At 48.8% G+C, this 12324-nt stretch overlaps 1 protein-coding gene across 1 annotated transcript in view; it reads right to left on the reverse strand.

Moving 5' to 3' along the window:
- Window positions 1-9617: 9617 nt before the first annotated feature.
- wnk1b (WNK lysine deficient protein kinase 1b) overlaps window positions 9618-12324 on the reverse strand; it is a 68409-nt gene continuing 65702 nt past the window's right edge. Inside the window, 3 exon segments of the mRNA XM_084701083.1 lie at window positions 9618-9993; window positions 10385-10650; window positions 12182-12223. Coding sequence (XP_084557209.1) covers window positions 9634-9993; window positions 10385-10650; window positions 12182-12223 — 668 coding nt within the window. The 3' untranslated portion in view covers window positions 9618-9633.

A 12324-nucleotide genomic window follows, 5' to 3' on the forward strand; every position in this document is an offset into this window, starting at 1 on the left:
TCGCCTACTGTGTCCTCCCATCTGAGAACAGAGAAGCAGCAAAGTGAGCAACGGTGCGCCACAGGAAGTTCTGGACTCGCGCCAAACAGACACCAGGGTTCCAAGGCAAAAGCGGCGCCTTAATTTCTACAGCCATTTATTTCATTATGATCTGTCAAAAGTGTATTGCCTAATGATGTCTTTAGTGCCATACACGGCCTTAACATTAAACTAAGTGCTGCAGAATGGCTTCACACAGATGCTCTTAGCCAGCCCTTGACTGGTTCTCTGATCAGCAACTTTTCATCACGTTGAGCACTCAGCTAATCTAAAGATAACCCCCCAAAAATTAAAGATGATTATTCACGTATTACAAACCGCATGACATCTTCAAATAGGCTCTGGTAAGTGGGCGCTTCCTACTGGTCACCAGACGGCCCATGGCAAAAGAGGCTCAAGCTACTGAAGTGCTATGTGCTGACAAACAACAACCTTGTCTTCCTCATTCTGAGTGTTCCTGGATGTGGCAAAGACACAGAGACAACAGTCTAACGTACTAAGGTCTAAGTCCAGATGTTCCGTATCTAGGGTAATAAAACCTGTGGGCATAAAACAGATGGACCAAATCACCTGGTAAGATACACAAAAGTACACGACACACCCACGCACAAAATGAATGATAAATGTTTTGTTTTGTTGAAGGCTGCTGCAACACTAAAATACAAACATTTACATTTCATATTTCCACCGGCACCTTCTTAAAATCCACTCTACACAGCATAGTTGGAGAAAAACCACAGACAGGCAGATAAAACAAAACAGCACTAGTTCTGCAAGTCGGAAACCCAACTTGTTTATGCATGAATAAGCTCCAATTGTGTCTGCCCTCTCATCCATATTCATGACCGTGATGGTTCAGTCTATCCCTGGCCCCGGCCGGTCTTCCCTCAACTCTCCGGGAACTTGGAGAGAGTTTGTCCCCTAACAATCCTCTCTAGTTTGGATTACGGTGTCGTTATGGAAACTGTCACCAAGTCAACACGCCTAATCCTAAAAACGGGACAGAGGATTGGTGAAATTAGACGTGAAGATTTGGTTACTGTCTAAGGCTTCTGAGGCTTAGAGAAATGAAAGGATATAGGGTAGTGTGTTCATGCAGTGTGTGTGTGTAGTTGTGTGTGTCTGAGAGAGATAGTCTAATTCTGTCATTGCAGACTAGAAAGAAAGCAATCTTAAAGAGTCTGGAGTGTCTGGGAGATTGTCTGTTGCGTAGTGCATCTTGTGGGGAACATGCAATCCCAACAGCTCTGACTGTGACAGTAGACTGCGGGCTTAGATCGTAGAAGCAGAATCAGAAACAGGTTTTATTTGCCATGAAAGTTTGCACAGACAAGAAATGTACTTTGACAGGAAGGTGCATACATAAAACATATAGGAATCTTAAAACGTATATATATGGTCTAACTATACTAAAGGTACAAAGTCTAACTGATACTAAGGGGATTTAGAAAAAAAAATACAATAAAATATAAAGTAGACAAATAATTTACAATATAAAAAAGGACTTAGGACTAACCCTAAGGATATAAATATAAGACTTGATATTCACTCATTCTGAAGAAGCAATGTGCCTTGTTTTCACGCTAGGCCTAAGAAGCAGACCTCATCAAGATGATATGAAGACTACCTGGCTGCCAAGACTGTTCTTGTATGAAATGTGCTATATAAATAAAGTCTTACTTACTGTTGCCATGGGGAGGTTAGGGAGAGAGAGAGACAGAGACTGAGACAGACAGAAAGAGACTAAGTGGGGGTTTCCAAACAACAATTAGAGTGAACCATGTCTCCATTCAAAACAGACATTAATAGAAAGGAAAATGGAATGACAAGATGAAAAGACACAAGCAAATCTTGATTACTATCAGGGCCTTCACGGACATATAAAGTATCTGGGAGCGTAGACACATATACTGTATTATTAGACAGTCATTTTATTGGAATCCTGCAATTGAATTGTGTGCGTGCCAACATGCAGAGAAGGCAAAAAAGATGGCAAGAGCATGAGAAAAAGTGAGTGAGACAAAGTGAGTGAGATATAGAGTGAGACAGAGTGATTGAGACAGGGAGAGACAGGGTGAGTGAGATAGTGAGACAGAGTGAGTGAGACAGAGAGAGAGACAGGGTGAGTTGAGAAAGAGAGTGAGTGAGAAAGAGAGTGAGGCCGAATGAGTGAGACCGAGTGAGTGAAACAGAGTGAGACAGATAGAGTGAGACAGAGAGACACACCGAGAGAGGAAGAGAGACAGGATATGGGAGAGTTTGATTAGTCAGTTTTTCCTCATCTTCAGACCATCCACTGTGTTCTCAGGGCTTTGATGACTATTGTCTGTATACAAAACAGAGCTGAACACACACAGATAAACAAACGCACACACACAAACGGCAGAGATACACTGCTGTACTGTGAGATTCAGTTTGACCCTCATTTGTTACTAGTCTCATGTTCTCCAGTCCAGTGGAGGAAAATCCCCAAAGCAGATGAACAGTGTGTGTGTGTGTGTCCTAGCAGTGGGCTGGGCACGCTGCAGCAGGGAGCTGCTCTCCTCTCCTCAGCCCAGGCCACCTGTTGTAGTGCCGGCCAGCCCAGGCCACATTCCAGCAGATCTGCTTTCAGAGGAACACTTGACGGTGGGATGGATGATGCGTGAGAAATACTCTTTTGTTCTGTGTGTATGTGTGTGTGTGTTTTGTGTGTGCTCGTTATATCAGCAGAGGCAGCCGGACCATCCTCTTCCTCATCGTGTGATGATGATGACGGTCTGAGAGACACGACTCAGGGTCAGGGTCAGAGCTGTGGGTGGTTGTCATGACAACACGGCCGAGTGGGTGCTGTTTACCTAATCAGACCTCTCTCTGTCTCTCCCTCTGCCTCTCTCTTCCTCTCCCTCTGCCTCTCCCTCTGCCTCTCTCTTCCTCTCCCTCTGCCTCTCTCTTCCTCTACCTCTGCCTCTCTCTTCTTCTCCCTCTGCCTCTCTCTTCCTCTCCCTCTGCCTCTCTCTCTGAGAGGGAGAAGGCCTCTTGAAAATAACACAGTTAATTGGTCACGACAGGGAGGGAGGGAGGGAGGGAGGGAGGGAGGGAGGGAGGGAGGGAGGGAGGGAGGGAGGGAGGGAGGGAGGGAGGGAGGGAGGGAGGGAGGGAGGGAGGGAGGGAGGGAGGGAGGGAGGGAAAGAGAGTTCTTAATTCACCCACCATTCATTTAAGAGGGATTCACAACCTTTTTTGGGGTGGTGGTTAGAACGTCCTGTACTTCCAAGTGGTGCTTAAGTAAATAACCTATATTTATGTCCTGCTTCTCCAGATTGGGGTCAACACAGCTCAGACTGTGCCCTGTCTCTAACCTGGCCTTAGACATGCCCTGAAGTACACAGGCAGGAAGAGTGGAGGGAAGAAGAAGAGGAGCATGGGCGAGGGTGGAGGGTTAGGAGAGGAGAGAGGAGGAGTGAGGGTGGAGGGTTAGGAGAGGAGAGAGGAGGAGTGAGGGTGGAGGGTTACGAGAGGAGAGAGGAGGAGAAACCTAATGGGAGAGAAAGTTGAGAAGGAGGAGAAACAAGCAGAAAGAAGGTTGTGATTTTGGCAACAAAAGTGCAATGAGGGAGTACGTCTGCGGGGAACAGAGAAGGGACAGCCAAGGACAGACACCCTGCATGCAGCTACATTTATGCCCACACAGGCCTGGTGGACCAGCAGGGTAGGTAACCTTCTCCTGTTTGTCCTGTAGTCTGCTGCTAACAGGGGGACTACCCCCATGACGGAGGCACTGGACCTAAGCTACAAGCATGACTGACTGAGTGGACCAATCACACAGCTCCTAATTGTATGGAGAAACAATGAGTTTCCATGACTTCACAACCCTTCAATCAGTCTTGGTATTGGCTCAAACCAGAGCATGTTGATATAACCAGACCATGCTGGCCAGTTTGACAACTAAGTGTTTCCTCGCTGATATAGATCCTGGCATAGGACAGCATAGTCATGTAGTACAATGCTGTTACAATGTGATCCTCCATCCATTCCTCCCTCCCTCCCTCTTTCCTTCCTTCCTTCCTTCCTTCCCTCCCCCCTTTTCTCTTCCACTGTCCCAGTTCATAATTTCCATGGTATCCATGACTACTAATAATCAAAACAACTTTCGCACACGCACCAACAACCTGCTTCCTGATTGGTTCAGGGCCGCTGCAGGTGCAATTCGATAGGGCTGTGATCCAAGATGCATTCTACCAGCCACGATGTAGAAGTTCTGCCTTTCTCTCCTTCCTCTACAGCATATATCATGTCCCCTTCTTCATAACATGTTGACCTTGATGGAAGCCTTCCCCCTCCATCAAGCTAACTGCACGGGCTTACTTTAAGTATATCTTAGAATAGTCTGCATGGAGTTTTCATTCTGTGTTGCTCCAGAGCGTCCCCACCCACAAGCTTGAGTCAATGAATGCACACATAGTAAATAATTAGAGGAGAGAGAGAGAGAGAGACATAGAGAGAGTGAGCTGATCTGTAACCAAGGGAGGTCACTGTGTAACTCGGTCCCTTTCTAGGCTGAATGTGGCATTGGTGATTTCCTGACAACAACAAACTAACTTGCAGCTCAGCTGGGCTCAAGGCTTTGGCTGTGTGAAGGACAAACAACAGATATGGGTGAGTAGGTTACGACAGCACAGGGTAATAGGTGTCTAAAAGTGGTCAAATATTAACAGTGTCATGTGAAACTGTTAATAATACCACCACTTTCTCACTCCACCAGATTCCGAGGACACCAGATTCCGAGACAGGATATACTGCCATCTAGTGGCAGGATGTCCATAGAACATGCTCATGGATTTAATTTAAATCAAAACTCTTTCCAAAATGTTTTACAATAATACTGAAACACGGCACATGATGCAATGTGAACGATTCATATTTTGAAGGACTTTTGTTTATTAAGTTTTACAAATAAGGTAACAAATTCATTTTTATTGGAGCGCAAAGCGCAGTTTTATATGATGCTAGGACACCCTATACTTAGTGCAAAACATACAGGTAAACACTGCCAATGACATCCCTACATGTTTTTGGTTGCCTTTGATTTTTTTTAATTGATTTTTTTCTCTCCAAACATTTTTTACAACGTTAAATAGCATATGGAAAAACATGAATGAGGTCGCTAAATGATGTAGCGACAGTTTCAAAACATGAGAACTGATTTATTTTTTTTATTTTTTTTACCAGAACACACATAACTTAATTGCAGCTCAGTAGCACTGAGAATTCTCCACTGTTCTGTTGTAATGACTTTCCACAAGAGAGCAAAATAGCATAAAAAATACACAAAAGACTTCAAACTGAGTAACTGAATCAACAGATTGTTTTCATCGTGTGTGTGTGTGTGCAAGCGAGCACGTTTGTGATCCTCTAGGTGGAGCAGGTGTGTGTGTAGGTGGAGCAGGTGTGTGTGTGTGTGTGTAGGTGGAGCAGGTATGTAGGTGTGTGTGTGTAGGTGGAGCAGGTGTGTGTGTGTGTGTAGGTGGAGCAGGTGTGTGTGTGTAGGTGGAGCAGGTGTGTGTGTGTGTGTGTGTGTAGGTGGAGCAGGTGTGTGAGGTGCTGAGGCAGCATGCAGGAGCAGAGGAACCAGCAGCCAGGAGACAGACACCCACTCACGGGCGCTCTGACGGGAGCGCAGCAGAGGGAAGGCCGAGGGGACTACAGCAAAGGGGAGTCCAGTGAAGAGATCGAAAAGGAAACCAAGGAAACATGAGATAACCGATATTTTTCCCAACGTTAAATCAACCGTTGGCAAACGACTCCCAACTACTCAATGTGAAGTATTCAGTTCTCTCACATCTGGGTGAGGCTGCGTTCTTCCCTCGGTGCTACCTGGACACAGAACTGTCTGGTCTGGCTCTGCCACGTCACTGCAGGAGGATCACCAGCTACATCATCCACACACACAGTCTCACTAAGAGCACTGGTAGAACCGGGAGTTATGCTAAATCTGTCTGTGGGCAGATCCATCTCTCGTCATCACCTCTGACAGCCAAGTAGAATCAACGCCACGAAAGCAAAGTGGCATCATGTTGGAAGTTCACAGCTTTGACCTTTGACCTAATGTGCTAATGCAGCGCTGCTCTGGGATCTAAGGGAGAGGAGGACAACCACCTCCATCTAACCAACAAAGCAGCATTCTACAAAGCCAACGCATGAAAGTAAACTTTGTTCAGTTTGTTTTGTATATTTCTTTACATACTTTATAGACATCCATAATCACAACAACATACTGTAGCGACTCCCAAAAGGACAAATGTTTGCTTAAGAATGCCTATTGTTTGAAGTTGAGTTACTTGTGTAGCAGGCAGCCTTGCTGCAGACCACTGGGTGGTAATCTTGTGTCAGATCTCAGTAGTTCAGAGTTTCACATCCACTTCCACTTCTCTACGACACGTGAACCTCCAGCTTCTGCGGTTGATGATGATTTATGTTTCGGGAAGATGTGACGGTCCAGATCGGACCAGAACTTTACCTCAACAACAACATCCTGGGGGGTCAGAAACACAGCAGACCCGAGTGGTCAAAGGCAGAAAGAAACGATCCAGGTGGAGAAAGACCGAAGAGACAGACTGAGAAAGGAGGGTAAAAGAAGAGGGAGGAGGGGGGGAGAAGGAGAGAGAGGAAGATAGACTAACAAAGAGAAGGAAAAGGAGGACAGAGGAAGAGAGAGAGAGGACAGGGAGAGGGGAGAGAGAGAGAGAAGTGAGAGAGGACAGAATGCTTGACTGTTGAGGTGTGTTGTCCATTGTGACTCCGCTGTGAGTGCTTCTTTAGTCTGGGCCAGCCTTGTGTCGGTGAGACTCCTCCCCCTGCCATCACACACATCTACAACTACCTCTGATACTGGTTAATGCTACCAGCTGGGTACCTGGTACCTCACACACACACAGACGTGTATATTAACTAGAAGCCACTATGCCATTCACACTTTTGCATCGCTAATTTCTTTTCTCTGCTACTTTCTGAGTCAGCCTTCCTCTCTGCCCTCCTCTCACCAACACAAGGCCTTTCTCCACCTGTGTGTCGGGCACCAAACACACACAGTGGAGGCTCCTGTACTAACATCCCCCCCTAGTGGTCTACCAGCTATCCGTATATCGAACCAATGGTTCCAGTGTCTGTTGTCTGAAAGCAGACCCAGCCACAGGGAGGGAAGCGCCCTCCTCCAGATGTGGTTGTGTTATTCAGTTCTGGGCCTCCTGAATCTGATACGGAGCGGGACAACAGCGTGATGAACCTGACTGGGCCGGTCCCCTGAGGAGGGCAGCACTCAGCTGCCTACATCTCCATCACCCCACCCCACCCCACAGCCTCGAGGACCGCGACACACCTGGCTCTCCGGCTCTGGAGGATCAGCCAGAGAAAACAAAAACATGGCACCAAGGAACGCCCCCCACATCTCTCCCCCCTCCGTCTGTCTGTCCCCCCCCCAAACAAAAGAAAGGATGCAAGGCACTAGAACTCCAGTGAGCTCACTGGGCTGTACAGGGGCGGAGGATGAGAGCAGAGCAGTTATTCAAGTACGTTAATTGAAACCGTGTTTTTTGACGTCATTTTTTGTTGTTTTTATACATTCACATTTATCTAATATAAAGAGTAGAAAGGGACAACAAGGTAAAGTGTTTCTGTATCTAAGTACTATGTATGGAAATAGCTAGCCTTACTACCAACAGCCCTGACACCACAGCACTTACTCATCCTCCTTTTCTTGTTTTCTAATGTTGTCCAACAACATTTATAGTAATCACAGTGTTTCAACATCAAAACTGATGGGTAAGTACAGGTCCATAACAGAATACATCTTTGTCTCTTAAATAGAATAATAATTATAAGAAGAACAACAATAATAATAATAATGTACACATAATCCCAGGAACAGCCCCTGTCCTAACGCTGACATGAATATAGAAGCTCTTACATTAGTCAGCCTACTAGGTCGGTTTAAAGCCTTTGTTACAGGTTCTAGGCTCTCCAGAAAAGCGTGTGTGTGTGTGTTTGTGCATGTGTTAAGAGAGACAGGAAAGCTGTTTGCCCACCTTATAGACCCCTCTAATCCTCTCCCCCTCACTGGGCCACGCAGAGCAGACAGGCCCCCTTGTTCCATCACTAACCCCTGGTCCATCACCTACGCCTGGTCTTCCCCTGGTCGCCTTCTGAAAGCCATCAACTTTATTTCATCTCTCACTCTTTCCTAATTTCTCTCTTTCTACCGTTTTACGCCTCCATCCCTCTACCATCTCTCCACCTGCATGTATATCTATCTCTCATTGAAGAGGGGTTGTGGAATATTGGGAGTTTGCTCTGAACCTTTTGAGATGGAGAGGCTATGATGACACTAGGGATATGTAGTTTTTGGAGTGACTTGTAGTCCTAGTCAAGGAGAGAGAGGATAAGAGGAGTCTTGAAGGTGGAAGCTTGTCACAGCAAACCTCTCAACTCTACTGCAAGAAGGCCTGCGAGAAGGGGGGCGGGGGGCAGTGAGGACAAAAAACAAAACAAACGCAACCAAATAAACAACAACAACAACAACAAACACAAATGGAATCATAACCAACATTCTAAAAAAGAGGAACAGACATTCTGTACATGGGTTTCACTCTGTTGAAGGCCACTGGTATTGGTTCACTTTCACAACTAAAGTTGGTTTTAAGGTCCTACCCCTCAGGTCATTATTGCATCAAACGGCAGGGGGGGAAGGGGGGGGGGGTTTGCAGGGTTACTAGGGAGACACCAATCCAAAAGCACATATTAATGGATGGCGCACAGCCCGAACATTGCTTGTTTCTAGGTGGTAAACCAGCGTGGGTGGAACAACAACCCTACTACTGGACATCCAGCTAGAGAGCTACAGTCACAGCTGGTCCAGTCCTCTAGTACTGTAACCTGGATCTAGTACTGTGACGAATGGACAGCATAGGGGATGTTGGCTGGAGGTGATAGCTCAGCTAGGTTGCTAGATGTGGGGGAGGCGGGGGGGTTGAGGAGAGGAGGGGAGGAGGGGGAGATAGAAAGGGACATCTTCTATTTCTTCTTAGGTCAGCTAGCTGCAGCCCAGCCCAGGGCTCCTCCCCCTTTAAGACTGTCCCACTACCACTCAGAACCTGGGCTATCATAACAAGCACACCCTCTTTGGCCACGTGAGATTGCACCCCTCGTCCATTTGGTTTTCTAGAGCATTCACCCCGCTGTACCGTCTCGTCCTGTTCCTCCTCATGTCACTCATAAAGCCCTCTATCCAACCATGCCCCCCCCTTTCCTTCTCTTTGTGTCATTCTCCAAGTCTGTATCAGTCTCAGCCTCTGTTCCAAGTCCCAGTGTCAGTTCAGGGTCGGGATCTTAGAGCCAGACCAGACCCCCCAGACCAGACCCCCCAGACCAGGAACCCAGCCCCCCCAGACCAGGACCCCAGCTCCCCCAGACCAGGAACCCAGCCCCCCCAGACCAGGACCCCAGCCCCCCCAGACCAGGAACCCAGCCCCCCCAGACCAGGAACCCAGCCCCCCCCAGACCAGGAACCCAGCCCCCCCCAGACCAGGACCCCAGCCCCCCCAGACCAGGAACCCAGTCCTACGTGGTCCTCAGGTTTGGCCCCCCAGGGTTGCTGACGGGCTTCTGCAAAGTGCTAATGTGGAAGGCCTGCAGGGCCGGCTGTCCGGGCCCCGCGGAGCTCCCGGAGGCGGGGTAGGGCCCCAGGGGCTGGGAGGAGGCCAGCAGGCCGGCCTGGGGGTGGGAGGGGGCGGCCCACTGTGCGCTGTAAGGTGCGGAGGGGGGGTAGGCGTACTGGGGCTGGGCGGCGGGGGGGCAGAGGGAGCCCTTGCGGGCGGTCAGAGAGGTAGCAGGGGCGCTGGCCAGGTGAGACGAGCCCAGGCTGGGGCTCAGCTGAGCGGGAGCTGAGAACTTCCTGCCTGCGTTGGCTGACTGGATCACCTGGGGGAGGAACACAGGGCTGTGAGTGGGGCTCTTTAGCAGGTGTGTGTGTGTGTAAGTGTTAGTAGGTGTGTGTGTGTGAGTAGGTGTGTGTGTGTGTGTGTGTGTAAGTGTTAGCAGGTGTGTGTGTGTGTGTGTTTGTAGGTGTGTGTGTGTGTGTGTGTTAGCAGGTGTGTGTGTGTGTGTTTGTAGGTGTGTGTGTGTAAGTGTTAGCAGGTGTGTGTGCGTGTTAGCAGGTGTGTGAGTGTTAGCAGGTGTGTGTGTGTGTTAGCAGGTGTGTGTGTGTGTTAGCAGGTGTGTGTGTGTGTGTGTATAAGTGTTAGCAGGTGTGTGTGTGTGTTAGCAGGTGTGTGTGTGTATAAGTGTTATCAGGTGTGTGTGTGGTGGTCACCTCGTAGCTGTGACCCTGCGAGGGGGGCTGCTGCTGTCTAGAGCCCCTCTTGCCCTGCGACAGGCTGATGGCGTCACGGGCCCAGTTATCCACCAGCTTGTGCAGGTCGTCAGTGAAGGTGCCCTTGCGGCCCTGGGGGTCAGCGCTGGGGAGCTGGGCCGGGGTCGGCCCGCTGGCCTGGCTCTGGAGGCTGGTCCCGGAGGGCAGCCCGTGGTTCTGAATGGAGCCCTGGCCCGGCCCACTAACCGCATTGGTGCTGCTCGTCCCTGTGGAGGAGGGTGGGATAGAGGGAATAAGAGAGAGAAAGACAGAGGGAGAGAGAGAGGGAGAGACAGAGGGGGAGACAGAGGGGGAGACAGAGGGGGAGACCGAGGGAGAGACCGAGGGAGAGAGAGAGGGAGAGACAGAGGGAGAGAGAGAGGGAGAGAGGGAGAGACAGAGGGGGAGACAGAGGGGGAGACAGAGGGGGAGACAGAGGGGGAGACCGAGGGGGAGACCGAGGGGGAGACCGAGGGAGAGACCGAGGGAGAGACAGAGGGGGAGACCGAGGGAGAGACAGAGGGGGAGACAGAGGGAGAGATGGAGGTGGTGGGAACGGAGAGGGGGAGGAGAATAAAAGAAAGACAGAGAGAAAGAGAAATATAATTAGATATTTTAAAATATTATAACCTCCAATGAGGGTGCTGTTTGCTGTATGGCCAGTAGATGGCGACCCTGCACTACTACTGCTCGTGGAGATGGGCTGAATGATGAGGCGTTCTGCCCGAACACACCGTATTTCCTCAGAAAATAAAAATGGTGGTGCTAATATAAGCATGAACCCAGAACACAGAGGGATTCTCTCTGCCTGCTCAGCTGAACAGAAAGCTGCAGACACACACTGATTTATGTTTAGGAAAGCTGAATGGCCAAGCCAAAAAAACAAGAGGACAAAGGAGAAGTCAAGTAAAAATACAAAAAAATAATAATTATGGAGCGTAATTAAGACAGGATGAAAGGAAGTGAGAACAGGGGGAGATGAGACACTGAGTCATGGCTGCCTGCAGGCCCAGTGGAACTCTGGGAGATGGAGTTTGAACAACACGCCATGCTCTGGAAGGGAGGGGGGGAAGCAAAGCACTCCATAGCCTGACTTTAGCAATGTTTTACTAGAATCCGTTCACCTAAAACACAGTCTGTGAGCGGGTCTAGAGCTGAAGAGACCCTGCAACCACATCTAGACCACATCAGGGTTACAGGGACTCTTAAAGGGATAACTGGGGTGTGTGTGTGTTTGTGTGTGTTTAACAGGGCTTGTGGTTGGGGCTCGCTCCATGGATACTTTAGGTGCATTAGAGAGTCTGGCTGTTCAAAAGCCACTGGAGAGGAACACTGCACTGTCGTCTAGGAGATCTGAGTCAGTTACTGTAAATGCTTTAAAGAGATTCCCACACACACACACACACACAGACACACAGGTCAAAGCACACTGGAAAAGCTATCACATGCTCAAATTTGGGCACATTCATACATAAAGAATTCTACAGTTGAGAAGGAAATGCACAAATTGGGTCTGATGTGGTCGTGTGTGTGTGTGTGTGTGTGTGTGTGTGTAGGAAGGATGAATGAGACACACTAGAAGAATGCTCCAGTCAGCCATGAAACAAAGGGAGAGAGAGAGAAATAGAAAGAGAGAGAAAGAGAGAGAGAGTGGGTGGGTGGGGGCAACCAGGGAGGCACAGACAGGCAAAGCGACAGGCACAAGGGGTCAGGGGTGAAAGGTCAAGGAGGGAGAAGTGAAGAAAGAGAGATAATTACTACAGAGCTGGTTGCAGGGGCAGACTTTTTTCACCATCTTCCCTGGGGTGAGGAGAAATGTGAGGATGGGAGAGAGGCAACAGTTAATCTCTGATCACCCCCCCCACCACCACAACACACACACACACACAGCAATCAACAAT

This window comes from Hypomesus nipponensis, chromosome 7, assembly GCF_054491055.1.
Source record: "Hypomesus nipponensis isolate SF chromosome 7, ASM5449105v1, whole genome shotgun sequence".
Classification (NCBI taxonomy): Eukaryota; Metazoa; Chordata; class Actinopteri; order Osmeriformes; family Osmeridae; genus Hypomesus; species Hypomesus nipponensis.